The following is a 22158-nucleotide window of genomic DNA, read 5'->3' as shown; positions in this document are numbered from 1 at the left end:
ATTTCAAGGCGATATAAGGAGCATTAGATGTATCCAGTGGCGGGGCAAACTCCCCCAAAATATTTTAGATGCATGCCAGCAAAGCCACAACACTAAACACTATAACTGTGACAAACTGTTAAAGCCGACATAAAGCTGTCCCAACAGCAGAGCTTTCTGTTCAGCACCATGGAGTGAATCCTTACCACCGCTACACCTGGTTATCAGTGGAGCCTTGTCTGGCAGCAAAACAGTTCATTCAGCCTCATTTACTGCCTTTAAAAAAACATTGCTGATATGGCTGACTTGCTTGAACAAATGTGGTTTCTACTGACAATTGAGATGTACAAACTATGGCAGAAGGGGACGACGAGCGGATAAGAGGCAATCTGTTATTTCTATTAAGATATTAATGAGCGAGCTAGGATGGACATAGTCAGCATAACTATTTGTTCTGCACTTTTGAAATGTACAGCGACAGAATTTAGAACATGGGCCGTTCTTACATTATTCTCCCTGTACAAGTCAGAACCGTAGGATAAATAAAGTGGGCATATAAGCAGAAAATGAAAGCTCTTACAATATTCAATGATTATATTTCTCTAAAACAGGTTATAGGCTACATGTACACCTCCAAGTCAGAACAGTAGGCTAAGTTATGAGGGGGAAAGGGACCAAATTATTAAGGTGAGGCACATGGGCTACTAACAGCTTACTACACAACATACACTTAGTATTACTTTCTTAGCTACCGTATACATATCTCACTGGCATATTTCATAATTTATGCAGCAGCATACAATACATTTTTGGACTCACCTTGTTGTGCTGTGCTCACTTGAACAGGAAGGTGGCACGGCGGTCCTTGTGGAAAATTTTGTCATCAAAGTCTGGCATTCTCTGGATTTATGGTGCTTTCAAGACAACTGGGAACTGGGGAAAATAACAAGGTTGAATCATGACTTCAGTGGTCTTCAGGTCAGAGCTCTAGAAAGAAGCCAGAGTTCCTGACTTGGAATTACAAGTTGGATGACCGTTAAAAACGTATTTTCCCAGTCAGAGCTAGTTTTTTTCAGAGTTCCCAGTTCTCTTGAACTGACTGAAGTCTGAGATATCCCAGTTCTGAGTTTCCAGTTGTTTTGAACGTGGCAGAAGTCATGCTGGATTGAGAGCATGGCCAATGTACTACAAATTTTCTGGCCCATGGTGTTGAATGTTTATTATTTTAAGCTTGGAAAAGAGACCCTTAAACCTCGATTTGGACCACACACCCACTCCACTGTATAGCAGGCTAGTGATTGCTTTGCAACGCTTGCAGTTAGCCACTGATTCCTTCCAAACCACTCATTGTTGAATTTGTGATTTCCAACTTTTTGTGTAATGTTTATGCCCAATGGCCAATGAGCACCGATACGTTTTATCTATAATTTCTCTTCATATGACAAGGTTTGAAAAGGATTTGCCAGTAGATTGTCGACTTGATTCATGATGATGACTGCTAGCTAAGAATTTTAAAGTATGATGTTGTCATGATCAGTCCAATCAAAGCTACGGTAGATATAACGTGATTTGCCATAATTTTTATCTGTGGCCAATGACCTTGAGCCTTCTTGGATGGGCACTTCTAATGTAACTCTATGGCAGCACCCAAGGGGTTTGAATTTTCAAGCTCTAGCCGTAGATTTTGCAGTGACGTAGTGTCCCCATGAGTGACAGAACACTGAGACAATCACGGCACAACTAGAGAACATTACCAACCCCTACGCTCCGTATTTTCCGCTGGCTGCCCCACCACCACAGAAAGCACTGAGCTAGGCTGAACCACCTCCGTTTTATTAACTCAATGATTTAAAAAAAAAATAATTTTACAATGTTTGCAAACTGATATGTGACACGTTTTAATGCCAAAATAACATGCAAAACAGGCACACATTTTTTAAATATATTTTTATTTTTTATTAGCTAAACAGGTGGGGGTCAAGACAGCCCACTGGACGTATCCACTCCGACCCTAACCAGGAGTAGTTCTGTGAGTCCTAAAGACAATTGACTTCATGATAGAAATATCAGAATTTCCGTGGAATACCATTTTATCCCATTATAAACAGATCTCAGTCTACATAAATATGTTGAAACTTTAGTAGGGAAACTTAGTAGCTTATAAGTAACTGACAATTTTTTTGTTAAATCAGCTAGCAGCCTGCAAGGCTATGACACCTCCAAGGCTTTAAACCTCGGAATTATAACAAGACACTGTTCCTCGTTTCCTTTGTGCTTTCAAATCACGTCTGTGTAATTGTAAAAGTACAAAAAAAAGATGTAGGGAAATACTCAATCCTCCCTTCTGAAAACAACAGAATTATTTAAGTGACGAGGGCAGTAGTACTGTAGTTGAATAATTAATCTCTATCAGGCTTATTGGTGATTGGCTGCTCAGGAAGCTATCATACAGTGCTCACTTATATTCTCCTCCTTTATTCTTTTTGCTTCCACCTCCAAAGATGGCCGCCGCGACACCTGCAACAGCAAGGACTCCGAAGCCCACCATTGCGGCCATTCCCACTGTTTCCACAGCTTGCCGAACCTGGCAGAAAAAAACATTAATTTGAATGAATGACTGACTCAGAAATAGTCATAGCTACTTTGAATGTATAACAACAAGTAATCCAGTTACTCAAGTAATCCAGTTACTCTACACTCTCTTGACACACATTCATAGCTTGAGAATGTCATTATGGCTCACAAGATAACTCTATGCTGAGCACAGTACACCTATTGATGAGCACCAGTCCATTGTACCTACCTGTCGAGACTCAGCCTTCCCATATCTCAGCTCTGTGACAAAGTGCTCACAGTTCCCCTTGAAGACACAGAAGGGCAGCTCCCGGTCCACATAGGCCTGGGCTTCCTTCAGTATCTCACAGATGGGTCTGACCTATAATAATATAATGCATGACATTTAGCAGATTATTTTATGCAAAGCAATTTATGCCATTTAGCAGACGTTTTCATCTTAAGCGAACTTACACTAGTGCATGCATACATTTTCATTTGGGTGGCCCCAGCGGGAATCAAAACACTATTCTGGCATTGCAAGCACCATGCTCTATCAACTGAGCCACATAGGATCACACAGGCTGGCACCTTATTCCCAGCGGTGGAAAAAGTACTCAATTGTCATACGTGAGTAAAAGTAAAGATACCTTAATAGAAAATGACTCAAGTAAAATTGAAAGTCACCCAGTAAAATACTACTTGAGTAAAAGTCTAAAAGTATTTGGTTTTAAATATACTTAAGTATCAAAAGTAAATGGAACTTCTAAAATGTACTTAAGTATCAAAAGTAAAAGTATAAACCATTTCAAATTCCTTCTATTAAATAAACCAGACAGAATCATTTTCTTTTATTTATTTATTGGCAGAGAGCCAAGGGCACACTCCAACACTCAGACATCATTTACAAATGAAGCATTTGTGTTTAGTGAGTCCGCCAGATCAGAGGCAGTAGGGATGACCAGGGATGTTCTCTTGATAAGTGTGTGAACTGGACCATTTTTCTGTAAAAATGTAACGAGTACTTTTGGGTGTCAGGGAAAATGTATGGAGTAAAAAGTACATATTTTTTTAGGAACGTAGTGAAGTAAAAGTAAAAGTTGGCAAAAATATAAATAGTAAAGTACAGATACCCCCCAAAATACTTAAGTAGTACTCTAAAGTATTTTTACTTAAGTACTTTACACCACTGCTTATTCCCTACATATTCCCTACATATTCCCTGCACTATGTTTGACCAGGGCCCCATGGGGTGCTATTTTGGGTCGCAACAATACTGTACTTACTGGTACTGACCTGGTAATCCTGATCCAGCTGGTTGTTGATGCACCACTGATCATGCCCCACCACGTCCCAGATCTCTTCCTTCTTCACCTTAGCCTTGTCACTAAGCACAGACATCAGGCTGTTGGAACTGGCTCCAGAGACCTCGGCTGGGGAGCAAAGAGACATGGGAGAAGGAGAGGGAAAAGTTCCAAGGGAGGGGGTGCACAGACAAAACATGTCATAAAACATATCATCAGTACCAAAGACGAGTTTAAAGTTGATTTTTGTCACATTAGTTTTTATCAGAAAGTATTCACTCCCCTTGACATTTTCCACATTTTTGTTGCGTTACAGCCTGAATTTAAAATGGAAGAAATTTAGATTTTGTGTCACTGGCCTACACACAATAACCCATAATGCCAAAGCAGAATGACGCTTTTCGAAATTTTTACAAATGAATTAAAAATGAAAATCTGAAATATCTTCAGTCAATAAGTATTCAACCCCTTTGTTATGACAAGCCTAAATAAGTTCAGGGGTAATAATTTGCTTAACAAGTCACATAATACGTTTATTTTCTTCACCTTTCAGCAGAACAATATTCTAAAACACAGGGCCAAATAAACACTGGAGTTGCTTACCAAGGCGACTATGAATGTTCCTGAGTGGCCTAGTAGCAGTTTTGACTTAAATCGTCTTGAAAATCTATGGAAAGACTTGAAAATAGCTTTCTAGCAATAATCAACAACCAACTTGACAGAGCTTGAAGATTATTTTTAAGAATAATGAGCAAATATTGTACAATCCAAGTGTACAATATCGCTTAGAGACTTACCCAGAAAGACTCACAGCTGTAAACGCTGCCAAATGTGTTTCTAACATTGACTCAGGGGATTGAATACTTATCTGCTTCTACACCTGCATTGCTTGCCGTTTGGGGTTTTAGGCTGGGTTTCTGTACAGCACTTTGAGATATCAGTTGATGTAAAAAGGGCTATATAAATACATTTGATTTGATCAAATCAAGAAACAGTGCATTCAGAAAGTATTCAGACCCCTTGACTTTTTCCACATTTTGTTACGTTACAGACTTATTCTAAAATTACAAAATGTCCACATCAATCTACGCACAATACCTGAAAATAGCAAAGCAAAAACAGGTTTTTAGAATTGCTAGCAAATGTATAAAAATAAAAACTGAAATACCTTATTTACATAAGTATTCAGACCCTTTGCTATGACACTCGAAATTGAGCTCAGGTGCATCCTGCTTCCATTGATCATCCTTGAGATGTTTCAACAACTTGATTGGAGCCCACCTGTGGTAAATTCAATTGATTGGGAATGATTTAGAAAGGCACACACCTCTCTATATAAGGTCCCACAGTTGACAGTGCTTGTCATAGAAAAAACCAAGTCATGAGGTCGAAGGAATTGTCAGTAGAGCTCCGAGACAGGATTATGTTGAGGCACAGAGCTTGGGAAGGGTACCAACAAATTTCTGCAGCATTGAAGGTCCCCAAGAACATAGCGGCCTCCATCATTCTTAAATGGAAGAAGTTTAGAACCACCAAGACTCTTCCTAGAGCTGGCCGCCCAGCCAAACTGAGCAATCGGGGGAGAAGGGACTTGGTTAGGGAGGTGACCAAGAACCCGATGGTCACTCTGAGAGAGCTCCAGAGTTCCTCTGTGGAGATGGGAGAATCTCCCAGAAGGACAACCATCTCTGCAGCACTCCACCAATCAGGCCTTTATGGTAAAGTGGCCAGACGGAAGCCACTCCTCAGTAAAAGGCACATGACAGCCCGCTAGGACTCAAAACATGAGAAACAAGATTCTTTGGTCTCATTAAACCAAGATTGAACTCTTTGGCCTGAACGCCAAGCATCACGTCTGGAGGAAACCTGGCACCATCCCTACGGTGAAGCATGGTGGTGGCAGGGGACTGGGAGACTAGTCAGAATTGAAGGAAAGATGAACGGAGCAGAGTACAAGCATCTAGCATCATACCCAAGAAGACTCAAGGCTGTAATCGCTGCCAAAGGTGCTTCAACAAAGTACTGCGTAAACGGTCTGAATACTTATGTAAATGTGATATTTCAGTTTTGTATTTTTTATCAATTTTCAAACATTTATAAAAACCTGTTTTTGCTTTGTCATTATGGGGTATTGTATGTAGATTGATGAGGGGAAAAACAATTTACTCAGTTTTGGAATAAGGCTGTAACGTAACAAAATGTGGAAAAAGTCAAGGGGTCTGAAAACTTTCCGAATGCACAGTATATTAGTGTTTTATTTTCCATTATTTAAATTCGTTTTAATTCCACTTTGATATTAGAGTATTTTGTGTAGATCCTTGAAAGGAAATGATAATTAAATCCATTTTAATCCTACTTTGTAACCACAAAATGTGGAAAAAGTACTTTCTGAAGCCATTGTCTGTACTCTATATCTACAGTGCCTTGCAAAAGTATTCTTGCCCCCTTGGCATTTTTCCTATTTTGCTTCATTACAACCTGTAATTTAAATATATTTTTATTTGGATTTCATGTAATGGACATAGACAAAATAGTCCAAATTGTGAAGTGAAATGTAAAAAATAACTTGTTTAAAAAAAAATCTGAAAAATAAAAAACGGAAAAGTGGTGCGTGCATATGTATTCGCACCCTTTGCTATGAAGCCTCTAAATAAGATCTGGTGCAACCAATTACCTTCAGAAGTCACATAATTAGTTAAATAAAGTCCACCTGTGTGCAATCTAAGTGTCACATGATCTGTCACATGATCTCAGTATATATACACCTGTTCTGAAAGGTCCAAGAGTCTGCAACACCATCAGATGGGGCCACAGTGTCTCCTGACCCCTCCTGTCTCAGCCTCCAGTATTTATGCTGCAGTAGTTTATGTGTCGGGGGGCTAGGGTCAGTCTGTTATATCTGGAGTACTTCTCCTGTCTTATCCGGTGTCCTGTGTGAATTTAAGTATGCTCTCTCTAATTCTCTCTTTCTTTCTTTCTCTCTCTCGGAGGACCTGAGCCCTAGGACCATGCCTCAGGACTACCTGGCATGATGACTCCTTGCTGTCCCCAGTCCACCTGGCCGTGCTGCTGCTCCAGTTTCAACTGTTCTGCCTGTGGCTATGGAACCCTGACCTGTTCACCGGACGTGCTACCTGTCCCAGACCTGCTGTTTTCAACTCTCTAGAGACAGCAGGAGTGGTAGAGATACTCTTAATGATCGGCTATGAAAAGCCAACTGACATTTACTCCTGAGGTGCTGACTTACTGCACCCTCGACAACTACTGTGATTATTATTATTTGACCATGCTGGTCATTTATGAACATTTGAACATCTTGGCCATCTTCTGTTATAATCTCCACCCGGCACAGCTAGAAGAGGACTGGCCACCCCTCATAGCCTGGTTCCTCTCTAGGTTTCTTCCTAGGTTTTGGCCTTTCTAGGGAGTTTTTCCTAGCCATCGTGCTTCTACACCTGCATTGCTTGCTGTTTGGGGTTTTAGGCTGGGTTTCTCTACAGCACTTTGAGATATCAGCTGATGTAAGAAGGGCTATATAAATACATTTGATTTGATTTGATTTAAGCAAGGGGCACCACCAAGCAAGCGGCACTATGAAGACCAAGGAGCTCTATAAACAGGTCAGGGACAAAGTTGTGGAGAAGTACAGATCAGGGTTGGGTTATAAAAAAATATCAGAAACTTTGAACATCCCACGGAGCACCATTAAATCCATTATTAAAAAATTGAAAGAATATGGCACCATAACAAACCTGCCAAGAGAGGGCCGCCCACCAAAACTCACATACCAGGCAAGGAGGGCATTAATCAGAGAGACAACAAAGACACCAAAGATAACCCTGAAGGAGCTGCAAAGCTCCACAGCGGAGATTGGAGTATCTGTCCATAGGACCACTTTAAGCCGTACACTCCACAGAGCTGGGCTTTACGGAAGAGTGGCCAGAAAAAAGCCATTGCTTAAAGAAAAAAATAGGCAAACACATTTGGTGTTCGCCAAAAGGCATGTGGGATACTCCCCAAACATATGGAAGAAGGTACTCTGGTAAGATGAGACTAAAATTGAGCTTTTTGGCCATCAAGGAAAACGCTTTGTCTGGCACAAACCCAACACCTCTCATCACCCCGAGAACACCGATGTTTTTCATCGGCAAAAGTATTGACTTTAGGGGGGTGAATAGTTATGCACGCTCAAGTTCATTTTTTTTTGTCTTATTTCTAGTTTGTTTCAAAATAAAAAATATTTTGCATCTTCAAAGTGGTAGGCATGTTGTTTAAATCAAATGATACAAACCCTCCAAAAATATATTTTAATTCCAGGTTGTAAGGCAACAAAATAGAAACAATTCCAAGGGGGGTGAATACTTTCGCAAGCCACTGTATGTAGGCTACTGTATATAAATTGTTGAGTGCACTATATCTTCTAAAATAAAGATTTGATCACATTCAATAGTATAACTCACAGGGTGGGGCCAGGTGAATGACAAAACCATCACCAACGTACAAAGTCCAGTGCTGGTAGTTCCCTCTGAATATCTCTATCAGGTCCCCTGGCTCTGGCTTCTCATCGTACTGTCAAGGGAGAAATAATAAGTATGATTTAGCAAATCTGTGTATTGCCACATACAGGGGTGTTGTTGCTAGACACCCTCTTGTTGAAGTATAAAGTAATCCTTCTCACTCCCCCCCCCCTTAAAAGATTTAGATGCACTATTGTAAAGTGGCCGTTCCACTGGATGTCATAAGGTGAATGCACCAATTTGTAAGTCGCTCTGGATAAGAGCGTCTGCTAAATGACTTAAATGTAAATGTAAATGTAAGTATGCAACCGCCAACCAACTGCCAAGTATGCCGTTCTGAAAGGGAAAGTGCTCAGATCTGGGAACAAAACTAAGTTCTTCGTCGTGCAAACACTATTTTGTACAAACAAAATGCAAATATTTTCATAAAAACAGACTACACAGAGACAGTGGACACAATCAACATTTGTATTGGACTTTACTTACCAATGTTGGAGCCATGGTTACCGTTATTTCCTTTCCACAGCTTTGATTTCCCTTCTGCTTGTAAATAACTTTACGTTTCCTATTTCCTGAGCTTTTATCTCAACCCTGTAAAGTCAGAACAAAATCTATGGGTTATATTTAGGGGGCCTGTTTTCCTAAGACATTAGCTAACAAAATATTAGGCAATCTATTGGCTAATAAACTAGATACTGATCTAATTTCACTATGTTCTGGTGTCTATAAAAAATCAGTGGAGTGTATTCATGGATGCCAAGGGGAGCCAGGCTACACCAAAAAAGAAGGGGGAAAAAAGAAAATATATAATTTTTCAATGACATTTGTCTCTCTGTTTCAGAATTTTTCTTCAATTCCCAAGAGGCTGAATGTATCTCTGGAGCAAGATAGCTGCCAAAAGGTTAAACGTACGTATCGTTAGGATCGTAAGAAAATCCATATGTAAATTGTTAGGATCCTAAGAAAAGCCATATGTGAAACAGAAAACGTAACCGTTAAATTAGATCTGTAAACGTACAAACCCTATGTTACGACTATGAATGAACATTTACACGTTCAATTCTTACTTTACGTCTCCCTTTACTCGGTTACAGATATTTTTTATACGCACAAACTTTTGTCAGGAATGTGACATCTGCAAAGGACATGAACCGAATGTAACTAGTCAAAGATAGCTAGTCAATCAAGCAACTCTAGCCAAGACGTTATAGTTGATTTGCTGCTTCCGGTTTCATTTCCAGAATAAAAGTCTAGAGCTTGTTTTAGAACAGCATTCGATAAGGACGTTATAACAGTAGATGACGTAATACAGGCTTGGGCCTTCAGCAAATGACTTGTGTGAGAATTGTATTATAAAGACACAGAAGACCCTTGTCTAGAATAACCGCCTGAGCTGCAAAATAGAAAGTAAATATGATTTAGGCTAGGCCTATTCCACTATCTAAATATGCCATACTGTTGTGTGTTATTTAACAGTCATATAATTGCATCATTTATTTTTTATAGCCGCGTGGGGGCTACTGAGGTGATCATGTACACTTTTTCCAGTATTTGGGAGCACGGACTGTAGGCCTTATACAAGGCATTTTGACTGTTGTATTTGCGAATTCCACTCTGTATGTAGGCTTATAGCCATTTGCATTGCACAACCCCATCACGCAGAGGCTATATCCATATCAATAAATTAGATTAAAGAAATATTGATTAAGTCTTGGCTATAACCTGTCCTGAGCTAAATAGCCAAGGGGTCCCAAATGGTCAAGACTATGAATAGCCTATTCTTATTGCCAGATTGGTTTTCCCTATCCTATTAGCCACTGCATGTGCTTCTTCAACTATTTAGTTTCAAATGTATTTACAGGCTATATTTAGAGGCCTGTGAGCTGGGGTCTCTTTTTAAGGGGAGGCCTATAATAAAAACAGTAATAAAATACAAATAGAGTTCTACAATTATTCTGCAAGACACCAGTACCCAAAATGATAGCCTAAATTGCAATGCCTACAAGTTTGTGGATAGGCCTAAATTAAACATTGAATTATTAGTAATATAGAATGGAGACTTTTAACTTGAAAACATGCAGGATACCTCTTTCCGGTTTCCCTGACTTCCGTTTTTTTATACTGTGTTATGCTTGTTCACATAGTACTCCTCACAAGTTTTTATTGTTGGTGAGATGAAATTGCCAAAACTCGGAAAGGTATTATTGTACATCAGAATTGCAACACAAGATTTTTTCAAGAACAAAAGTTTTGTCCGTAATCATAACATGGTGTTTATATGTTCACAGATGAAATTTCACATTTACGTTTCATGTTTCACACATGGCTTTTCTTACGACCCTAACAATTTACGTATGGATTTTCTTACGATCCTAACGATTCATACGTTCAACCTTTTGGCAGCTATCTGGCTCCATATGTATCTCACCGGAGAAAGCATGTGAGCGACCAAAACAGTGCCCCTCTGTCTCTTTATGTGTAGGCCATCTATCTGATGCTGTCTGGTCCAAATGAGTATGACATTGTTGCCACCCATAGCATTGAATGGAATGCAAGGGAAGCATGCGTGCATTTGGCTTACCTTGATAAAAAAGTATAAAAAATTAGCCAATCAGCGTTGAGCTAAACTGAGCGAGCTCAACTGTGAATGTTCTTGGCGCACCAAAAGAAAGTGTCAAGGGAAGCCAGCTTGGATTTTGGTGTCACTCCTATCAAATCGCATTGAGCGCATACGTCATTGACAGAAACAACTTGAATTGTTGCATCGTGTTGTGTTGTTGTCCTCCGGTGGCTAGCTAGCTAGCTAAAATTGTCCCTTTCCTAAATTAGCCATGGATGGCGATAGGGATTTGGACATGTGGTTTTACTTAATTCTCCTTACTGGCCAATGATTGTAACGGCGACTCTGATTCAACCATTAATTCATACATTGTTGTGCCCCTGGCCTGAAAGGATGGAAGTTCAATATGTAGCTAGATGTTGAAGGGTAATGTTAACGAGCTAACGTTGCCCATGAATGGAGGTTAGACTAGCAAACAACCATTTTAGCAAGGTAGCCTAGGACAACAAGAAATAAAACCGTGTACTGTATGACAGAGTGATAGACCGTTTTGTCAACATGAAAGAGAGGAGGATGGCATTGGAGTTTCTCTACAAGTAGGGTGTCAACATATTTTTCTACTTGCACAAACGCACACATAGAAATCAGAACCATGGACAGCCGCATCTTAAATATATATATATAGAGAGAGCGAACAGACACAGAGAGCATGGGCTCCTGAGTTCTTCTGCAAAAAAGATAGAATTTAGAGTTGGATAAATGTAAATAAACTTGAATTTTTTCACTAGGACATCAAAACAACAAAACCTTCATTCCAAATCACAATTCCATACCTAAAACCTTAATTTTGAACAAAATTACCTGAATGGACTATTACTACCAAGGATTATCAAGAAGAAAAAAAACTTCTAACAAACCAAAACCTGCATAAGAAACACAGCGGAACATGGAAATACCATCCAACAGAAAACTAGGTGAGTAATGTTCAGTCTGAACTTACTTCTGAAGCCAAAAATTAAAAGACAATCGCTAGGTAATTTTGTTATATAAAGCTTAATAAATAAGGCTACGAAGCTACCAAGCTGCTAGGAAAGAAACTGACTGAAATTCGCACAGAAGTGTGGAGTGAGAGGTGTGGAGACTCTTGAGCCTAACAATGGCAGGAGAGTTTCACAGCACCACCCCCCCGCCCCATTGGTGCAGAGGTAATTAAAATACAGTACCCCCTGGATTTATCTCTATTTTTAACTGTAAATTACATCAATAAGAAACAATATTGTTGCTTTGATCACATCAGAAGATATCCTCCTCAGAATCTCCAAAATACAACAGCCACAGAACAACTTTACTTGGACGTCTTAAAGGACCATTCCCCGTCACTCACACTGTTGGGGCGAGTGACTGAGTCTAGCCCCAAGTCGTTATATTTTTCTCTGGTGCTTTATGCTATTTGCCTCATGACTCCTGCGTGCTTTGTTGACTATGAACTTCTTGTTTACCCAACCGTGGGACAGACTATGTTTGTTCCCAAACTCGGGACTCTGACTCTCTATTGGTTACACAGACTCTTGGACTCCCATCCTATTCTAACCACCTCTCGCCAGCTTTGTATTCATGTTACCTGATGAAATTGCTTTACAATATGATCTTGTGCATGTATACCCTGGCCCATTTACTGTTGCTAACCCCAATTCTGGTTTCTGCTCTGATATCGGCTTCACGGATTTCTGCTCTCGTAAAAGCCTGGGTTTTCTGCATGTTAACACTAGAAGGTTATTACATAAAATGGATCAATTGAAAGTTTGGGGTCACAGCTCCAATCCAGATGTGTTGGTTATTACTGAGACGTGGTTAAGAAAGAGGGTTTTGAACACTGGTGTTAACCTTTCTGGTTATAACCTTTTTCGGCAAGACAGATCTTCCAAAGATGGGGGAGTGGCAATCTTTACCAAGGCCACCTTCAGTGCTCGGTTGTCTCCACCAAGTCTGTCCCCAAACAATTCGATTTGCTGGTTTTACGCATTAAACTTTCAAATAACTCTTTGTTGACTGTTGCTGGGTGTTATCGGCCACCATGATCCCCTCTGTCGAAGACACCTGTACCATCTTTTTTGATATTTTCAGTGGTATCGTTAACAAATACGCACCCATAAAGAAAAGGATAATTAAAAATATGTTCAGTCCCTGGTTCGACCGTGATCTGTCAGAGTTACTCCACCTCAAGAATTCTATTTGGCAAATCACTCGGCACACGCATACTCAGGCTGACTGGCTCTCGTTCAGGCAAATTGGAAATAAGTGCTCTCAGGCGATCAAGAAGGCCAAAGTGAGTTACTTTAAGGAGCAGTTCTCTCTCTGTGGGTCTAACTGCAAAAAGTTCTGGAAAACGTTTAAAGACCTGGAGAATAAACCCTCCTCCTCACAGCTGCCCATGTCCCTTAATGTTGATGATGTGGTTGTTACTGACAAGGAGCACATGGCTGAGCTCTTTAATCATCACTTCATTAAGTCAGGATTCCTATTTGACTCTGCCATGACTCCTTGAACCATTCAACATTTCATCACATCCCACCCCTTCTAATGTGACTATCCCTGATGCTGCTCCATCTTTTTCCCCTGCCCCGCTACAAAGTTTCTCCCTGCAGGCGGTCACTGAGTCCGAGGTGCTAGAGGAGCTCCTTAAACTTGACCCCCAAAAAACATCTGGGCCAGATGGTTTAGACACTTTCTTCTTTAAGGTTGCTGCCCCTATCATCGCAAAGCCTGTCTCTCCTCTCTGGGGAGGTTCCCAGTGCTTGTAAGGCAGCCACCGGGCATCCTTTATTTAAAGGGGGAGACCAAGCTGATCCTAACTGTTATAGGCCTATTTCTATTTTGCCCTGTTTATCAAAAGTGTTGGAAAAACTTGTCAAAAATCCACTGACTGGCTTTCTTGACGTCTATAGTATTCTCTCGGGTACACAATCTGGTTTCCGCTTAGGTTCTGGATGTGTCACTGCAACCTTAAAGGTCCTCAATGATGTCACCATTGCCCTTGATTCTAAGCAATGTTGTGCTCCTATTTTTATTGACTTGGCCAAAGCATTTGATACGCTAGACCATTCCATTCTTGTGGGCCGGCTAAGGAGTATTGGTGACTCTGAGGGGTCTTTGGCCTGGTTTGCTAACTACCTCTCTCAAAGAGTGCAGTGTATAAAGTCAGAACATCTGCTGTCTCAGCCACTGTCTGTCACCAAGGGAGTACCACCAAGGCTCAATCCTAGGTCCCACGCTCTTCTCAATTTACATCAACAACATAGCTCAAGCAGTAGGAAGCTCTCTCATCCATTTATATGCAGATGATACAGTCTTATACTCAGCTGGCCCCTCCCCGGATTTTGTGTTAAACGCTCTGCAACAAAGCTTTCTTAGTATCCAACATGCTTTCTCTGTCTTTAACCTTGTTCTGAACAACTCTAAAACAAAGATCATGTGGTTTGGTAGCAAGAATGCCCCTCTCCCCACCGGTGTGATTGCTACCTCTGAGGGTTTAGAGCTTAAGGTAGTCACCTCATACAAGTACTTGGGAGTATGGCTAGATGGTACACTGTCCTTCTCTCAGCACATATCAAAGCTGCAGGCTAAGGTTAAATCTAGACTTGGTTTCCTCTATCGTAATCGCTCCTCTTTCACCCCAGTTGCCAAACTAACCCTGATTCAGATGACCATCCTACCCATGTTAGACTACGGAGACGTGATTTATAGATCGGCAGGTAAGAGTGCTCTCGAGCGGCTAGATGTTCTTTACCATTCGGCAATCAGATTTGCCACCAATGCTCCTTATAGGACACATCACTGCACTCTATACTACTCTGTAAACTGGCCATCTCTGTATACCCGTCTCAAGGCCCACTGGTTGATGCTTATTTATAAAACCCTCTTAGGCCTCAGTCCCCCCTATCTGAGATACCTACTGCAGTCCTCATCCTCCAACATACAACACCCGTTCTGCCAGTCACATTCTGATAAACAGTTCCCAAAGCACACAGATCCCTGGGTCGCTCCTCTTTTCAGTTCTCTGCAGCTAAGGACTGGAACGAGCTGCAAAAAACACTCAAACTGGACCGTTTTATCTACATCTGTTCATTCAAAGACTCAATCATGGACACTCTTACTGACAGTTGTGGCTGCTTTGAGTGATGTATTGCTGTCTCTACCTTCTTGCTCTTTGTGGTGTTGTCTGTGCCCAATAATGTTTGTACCATTGTTTGTGCTGTGTCATGACTCTCCTTTGAGGATCCAAAGATCAGGTTACAGTGGATCAGCGTCTACAGAGCCCTCTCACCCGCAGAGGGGGGAAGGGATTGATGTGGGGGGTTTTATGTCACCTCACGTCGATCATAAATTGTAGGCAGCAGACGACTCCTTTTGGTCTCTAGTATGGGTGAATGGAATGTCTCTTTGTTACAGAAGATTTTGCCACAAACATAATATCCAACAAGGAACACTGGGACAATATATTTCAACATCTGAATGTTGGGAATGATGAAAGATGGAATTTGGAAAATAAATGTCTATTTTGTGATGTCATTAAAAATGGTATAAACACGTTATAACAAAAAATGTGTAACTTGAGGAGCTTTTACACTGTGTATATCAGGTTTACATCCTTTACGTGGTGTAGAAAATATCAAGGATGAAGAGAATGTTTTTGTGATGATAGGATTGTGATTTTAGTTCTCTAATAAGAACATAGTAATTATAATACTTTGCCTCTTAACTAGCCATGCCTCAGGGAGCCCAGTGAGCATGTCATCATGATGAAAATGTCCCTTTTACCCAGAGGGTGTAAAAGATTGAGTTAAGAATTAACATACCAGACTAAACGGACCATAAGCTGCAGCTAGGTCACGACCAATGAAAATCAACATGAGGTTGAAGAAGACGAAGTAGCCTCTAACAGTCAATGTTACGGTTGAGTAGCTGTATCTAAGAAAGGGAATTTGAGTATGAACATCTGGTTACTCTTTTCAAATCATCGCCGACTACACTGCTTTCATCACCACTCGGGATCATCGACACGGCTGATTAGCCGTCTTCAGAAGACCACTCTTCCAGAACAAGTGCAAGTAAACAGACAACTAAGAAGGACATTGTGACCTGTTGTGGACAATCAGAGCCTTACACCTGAGAACGAAGGAGAAGGCCCATCCGAAGGAGAAGGCCCAATCGAACCCTTTTCACGAAGGCCTGGGTCCAACAGAGATACACGACAAAGACCTTCAACACGTAAATACATGCATTACTTCTTACCCAAAGAGGCAGCAGTTCAGGGCAAGGTATTAGGGTTACTGTGAGCGTAGTTCCCCAAAGTATCCAAGTGTTGTCTCTCTTTCTCTCTCTCTTTAACTCTCTATCTTTTGTAACAACTGTCATATTGTGTTAGTCCGCCAGGTACCTGTTGTCATCATATTAAGTTTCTAATCAATAACCTATACTGTGTGTGTGTGTGTCTGTGTGTATCCTGTGTTATCATTTAGTTTGTTAGTAAATAAATAATGAAATACATTTGTGTGGTACAAAATTATCAGTAAGACTCAGGTTTGTGCAGATTCAAGAAGTCTGCGATGTTCAGAATGAGACTGATATGAGGTAATGATTAATAAGTGACTGTTATCGATATATATATCCTTTAGGTAATTCGGGAGATGGTAACTCGTTAAACAATTTCTCCCGTGGTGCCCCAAAGTCCTAATGAGTTAATTGTTAGATGATTAATTTAATCTGGTAACAATTAAACATAGTAGGTAATTATTCGATAAATAACAGTCATCACATTAATGAGAGTCACATCACAACATCTGCTACCATGTTGTGCTGCTGCCATGTTGTGTTGCTACCATGTTGTTGTCATGTTGTGTTGCTACCATGCTGTGTTTTTATGTGTTGCTGCCATGCTGTTGTTGGCTTAGGTCTCTCTTTATGTAGTGTTGTGGTGTCTCTCATGTCGTGATGTGTGTTTTGTCCTATATTTTTTATTTATTTTGTATTTTGAATCCCAGCCCCCATCCCCGCAGGAGGCCTTTTGCCTTTTTGTAGGCTGTCATTGCAAATAAGAATTTGTTCTTAACTGACTTGCCTAGTTAAATAAAGGTTAAATAAATAAAAAACGTATTATTTAGCTTACGTTGATTGGACTAAATTGTTTTTGGTATCTTTTAGTTGTCACTGTATTAGACTAAGCAGAGGTGATTTGATGATGTTGAAATTGAAATGGTGTTGGAATAGTGGAGGCAACTCCTGTTTTCTTTGCAATTTGTGGTAAATATCTGTGGTTCTAAATCAATAGTTGTTTAGTGGTCCAAAAATGTCGGAAACAATAACTTGCTTGAGGTCATGTAACTGTCTATTACATGCAATATGCTATGTGGACTAAACCGAACAGAGGTTGCTATCCGGTTTTGTGATAAAACAAAGGTTTGGGTGAATTTATTCTGCAACTGTCTTATTGTCTCGGGCTTTAGGCCTAAATATCACTGTGGCAACATATTACTTAACAGGTTATAGAGAAAACAACACAATTATCACAACACATAGGTTGTAAAATTGCTTTTTTTCTGGCTTCCTCAGTGATTTTACCCACGCACCGCTACTGTAAAAAACATTAATTATGCAAGGAAATAGCTAGCTACTGTAGCTACGTTACTGTAACTGACCACAAACGGCACACAACATAGACTATGTTTGCATGCTGTCAAGACTTTCGATCCCATTTAGCTGGCTAGATATTTGTAATTCTCACAAGTACTTTAGTCCAGATAATCACTAAATACTTGTACCTTCTTATAACTTACAGTAAGTTCGGTGTCGTGGCTACGATGTTGATTGCTTTACATCGAACACAGAAATAACCTTAGACGTCAACGATCAGCTGACTCGAAAAAAAGCAAACAAATCCGAGGGCGTATCTCTGGCAGTGTGCGTGCTGACGTAGTTTCCAAGTACAGTGTCAGGCCAGTAGATGGCAATAAATTACCCCTCGAAAGACAACGATAGAATAAGAAAATAAAGACTTCCGGTTTTGGAGCGCACTTGTAACAAGCTACGAATAATCAACTCTACACGTCAAATATGATGATATAAGGGGAGAGTTCTTCATGTTCTATTTTCAGTTTGGGAAGTTGAACGATGTGTGCCGTGTTTGACGGGACTTCCCTGACAGTCACCATGCAGACCTCTCTCACTCACACACCGCAGAATGCATTTAGGTGAGTTGCTTAGCATAGCTAGCATGCTAGCCAGTAGTTGTAGCTATGTGGCTGCTTCCCTACTGTACCAACAAGTTCTAAGGCTGTTATTGTGCTATGGTTAGATGCAGTGGTCAGCATTTTTCAAGCATATTTATGAAATATTATAGTCAGAGAAAATACAATTGATACCAATTGTTTTTAGACAGAAACGTAACTTTTGTCGTGTGTGTAGCCCCCAGGAACTGTCCCAGGAGATAAAATCCTTCATCAGTGGCGTGGACCAGACCCAGGGTCGTAAACTCAGCGTCCGCGAGCATGCCCGCTGTGCCGTGCGTCTACTACGGTCTGTGCCTGCCTGTCGCGGGGCGGTCCTCGAGCACCTAAGGGGTGTGTACAACGAGCACGTCTCAGCCTTTCTTCACAATCTAGAGACGAACGGCGATGGCGACGGGGACTCCAATCTGGAGGATGTCATCACGGAGGTCCATGGCGTCCTGGCGGAGTTCATTAAGCTCAACCCCCGAGCCTGGGCTCCCCTTGTCTCAACCTGGGCTGTAGACCTGCTGGGGCAGCTGAGCTCCAAGCATGCTGGCCGCAGGGCAGCTCCCCACTCCTCCAGCCTCAACGAGCTGCTGCAGCTGTGGATGTCCTGTGCGGCTACACGCTCCCTCATGGAGGCCTATACCCAGTGCCTGGCGGCCATGATAGCCTGGTGTCCTGACCAATGTGTGGATGCTCTCCTGGACACCTCCGTGCAGCACTCCCCCCACTTCGACTGGGTGGTGGCCCACATTGGATCCTCCTTCCCGGGCACCATCATCAGCCGTGTCCTGGCCTGTGGCCTTAAAGACTTCTGCTCCCACGGGACGGCTGACAAGTGTCAGGGAGACAAGAGCAGCCGAGTGCCTAAGATCGGCTCTGTGGTAGGGATCCTGGGCCACCTGGCGGCGCGGCACTCTGACAGCATCCGGCGGGAGCTGCTGAGGATGTTCCAGGAGAGCCTCAGTCCCCCGACTATACCCCCCAGCTCTGGGTCCACCTCCTTGGAGCACTCAGCCCAGCTCCGCAGAGCCACAGTGCCCTTCCTTCTCCAGCTGGCGGCGCTGTCTCCTTCTCTTCTGGGTGCCGTATCTACAGAGCTGGTGGAGTCTCTACGGCCTCCAGTCTTGCTCCAGCTCCAGGCTGTTCTACAGGGCCTTCCCAGGGACGAGCTTGACAACATGCTGGGGCTGGCTGTCCACCTCATCGCCCAGAGCCCTGCTGGAGGGGCACGCATCCTCCACTTCCTAGCTGACACGGCCACCCCCGCCTCTGTCATCATCTCCGGCCCCACGTCTTCCCCTCAGGAGGGGGTCCGGGAGGCCTGCGACCTCCTCCTCCAGATGCTCCTGCTGCACCTCCACAAGCTGGTCTACACCCGCTCAGAGGGGGACGACGGCTACTACAGCCGCCCCCACTCTCCCTCCTCCCAGGCGCCCCGTGTGGTCCCCTTCCTGGAGGAGCTGCAGTCCCACGTGGGAGAGCTCTGTGCTGAGATGCTGAGACTGGAGAGGAAGCGTCATCTCTGGCTGCACCAGCTGCTGTGTCTGCTGTGTCTGCTGTCTGTATACGGGGGCCCTAGCGTGGCCACAGAGGCCCTCTGTCAGCTGCTCACCCTGGCCCGGAACCCAGACCAGCTGGCCCTGGCCTGGCAGCTCCACACCCCACTGTCCGCCTGCCTGCCGGGCCTCATCCCTGCCGCAGTGACCCGCTGCGTGGCCCAGATCCATACACACACCCTGGGACCCAGGCAGCTCTGCCAGCTCCTTCTCAACCTGGGCTCTGCCATGCAGAGTGTACAGGAGGAGGAGAGGAGGGGTCCAGGAGGAGGCATGGGAGGAGGAGGTGCTAGTCCTCAGTCCTCCATGGCAGTGCAGGTTGGAGCAGCGGTCTCAGGACACCTCCATGACTTCTGTCCTCTGCTCCTCCACGGTGACCCGGCGGTATCCCACGCTGCCGTGCGGCTCCTGTCCCGCAGCCCCCTCCCCCGTGCTGCCCTGCCTTCCCACCTGTTGCTTGTTTGTCGGGCTGCTGTCACACACTTCTTTCTGGCGCTGCGGAGGAGAGGAGAGACAGGGAAGGGGAGAGACGAAGGCCAGGGAGGAGAGGCGGTGAACTGTTCGGTGCTCCTCCTGTCCCGTCTGGTAGGTTACTCCCCTCTAACCCTCAAATGTGTCCTGCAGCATCTGGTGGAGGGAGCTCTACATAAAGGAAACGCTGACCTGTTCGGAGGGCAGAGTGAGGACATTGGAGGGGACACCCCCATCTCGCCGTCCCTGGCCCCTGACCGGGTGGGCTCCCTGCTGGACATCAACTGCAGGTTCGGCACCACGGTCAACTTCTCTGGCAGTGTGTGGTCTGTGTTCCATGCTGGGGTGATAGGGAAGGGTCTGAAGCAGCGCAGTGCTACGCCTCACCCCGACGCCGCCAGTGTCATACAGAATGTCCAGACTCTGCTGGCTGTCACCGTCCAGTGCTGCAGCGCACCATCCGGGAATGGCGGCAACGGTGGAGGCACCCGACACCAGCCCTCCGTTCCAGACGAGCCGCCGCCCATCAACGCTGAGGCAGCCAAAATGATGGCAGTGACGCTGGTGGAGTATATCTGCCCCGATGTGGCCAACGGGGAACTGTCATGGCCGCCAGAGGAACATGCACGCACAACTGTAGAACGTGACATACACATCCGCCGCTGCTTCGAGGCCCACCCTGTCCTCTTCCCTTTACTCCATGTTGTGGCTGCCGGGCGTCCTGCTCTCTGTTACTGTTCTGCGGTGCTCCGGGGCCTGCTGGCCACTCTGCTAGCCCACTGGGAGGCTTCGAGGGAGTCTTTGGCGATGGACTCCCCGTGGCACCTCCAGGCCTCCTGCATGCTGGTGTCCTGTATGGGTGAGGGCCAGCTGCTGCCCCCTGTGCTGGGCAACGTCCACGAGGCTTTCCCCTACCTGACGCCGTTCGAAGTGAGGCTTCTCCTCCTGGCTGTGTGGGAATATGTAAGGGGTAACGGCCCCATGCCACAGAAGTTTGTCTTCAGTGCCGAGAAGGGCCTGTTCTGCCGGGATTTCTCGCGGGACGGAGACGTGGCGAGATACGTAGCACCCATTCACAGTGTCCTGCATAAGAACATTGACCGGCTGGGGCATCTATGCTGGCGTTTCCAGCTCTGAACAAGGGCAGGAGAGAACTGATAGAGGGATGCAGAGAAAAGGTGCAAGAAGTGGGACGGTTGGGATCGTTTGTGAAAGATGAGGATAGGGGTGGTTGGTGATGTTGCTTTGCTGTTTTCTTGTTTGTTGCTCTAACTTGAATCTAGATCTGTATGCGCTCTGAAGCATAGTTGAGCATGTTATATCTACTGTTTATCTTTCTCCTGTTTTGTATCATTTTATAGATTAAGTAGAATTTTGTATGTAGCTGTTACTGTAGGGGATAAAAACATGTAGTATACCATAAATAAAATAGCAGAAAAAGGAGTGATCATAATTTTGTTGTTTCAAATATCTGGCCTTTGAACTTGACTGTCTACATTTCGAGTTACAGCAGTTCTAAATTTCAATTCAACTTATTTTTTCACGAATTCAAACAGAAGTACAACTTTGTAATGAGAAGGTACATCAATGATAATGTAATCATTTTACATCAACAGCCTGCAGGTATATGATGAATCACACAAATATTCCTTAAATGTCTTTACATGCAGCACAATTTATGTTTGAACCAGATCTCCTAATAAATGTGCAAGAGTGCAGCAAAGCTGACTGTTATTTTGTCAACCTAGAGGGGAATTCTATCAACACTACACCTTTGACACTTAATGGGCAATTTTCAATTCATTAATTGGATTTTAATCTGAATTGACTCCAAATGTGCATGCCATTCTAAACAGAGCCGTACATATCTATGAAAGATCATTGTCTCTGACTTCTATATGCTCTGTGCAAATGTTCACAATGTAGTTTTATATTGGTAGAGCCTGA

At 43.2% G+C, this 22158-nt stretch overlaps 2 protein-coding genes across 3 annotated transcripts; one reads left to right on the top strand and one right to left on the bottom strand.

Moving 5' to 3' along the window:
* Window positions 1–1911: 1911 nt before the first annotated feature.
* On the bottom strand, window positions 1912–17895 carry LOC139581597 (phospholipase A and acyltransferase 4-like). Of its 2 annotated transcripts, none has more exons than XM_071411531.1 (6): window positions 17747–17895; window positions 8840–8944; window positions 8297–8405; window positions 3829–3965; window positions 2783–2914; window positions 1912–2563 (listed from the first exon to the last, which is right to left on the bottom strand). In XM_071411531.1, exons 2-6 carry the CDS (start codon window positions 8852–8854, stop codon window positions 2435–2437), a joined length of 522 nt encoding a protein of 173 aa, XP_071267632.1. In that variant the 5' UTR covers window positions 8855–8944; window positions 17747–17895; the 3' UTR covers window positions 1912–2434. The 2 variants fall into 2 exon arrangements, with proteins under 2 accessions (XP_071267632.1, XP_071267633.1); XM_071411532.1 differs by having other exon boundaries at window positions 17732–17849.
* Window positions 17896–17945: 50 nt separating this feature from the next.
* On the top strand, window positions 17946–21934 carry LOC139581594 (integrator complex subunit 5-like). Its single transcript, XM_071411521.1, has 2 exons — window positions 17946–18160; window positions 18375–21934. The coding sequence occupies exons 1-2, from the start codon at window positions 18081–18083 to the stop codon at window positions 21346–21348; spliced, it is 3054 nt and encodes a 1017-aa protein (XP_071267622.1). The 5' UTR covers window positions 17946–18080; the 3' UTR covers window positions 21349–21934.
* Window positions 21935–22158: the final 224 nt, after the last annotated feature.

This window comes from Salvelinus alpinus, chromosome 7 (genome assembly GCF_045679555.1).
Source record: "Salvelinus alpinus chromosome 7, SLU_Salpinus.1, whole genome shotgun sequence".
In the NCBI taxonomy this organism is placed as follows: Eukaryota; Metazoa; Chordata; class Actinopteri; order Salmoniformes; family Salmonidae; genus Salvelinus; species Salvelinus alpinus.
Note: the sequence above shows the minus strand (reverse complement) of the source record. Positions and strands in the feature narration are given on the sequence as shown.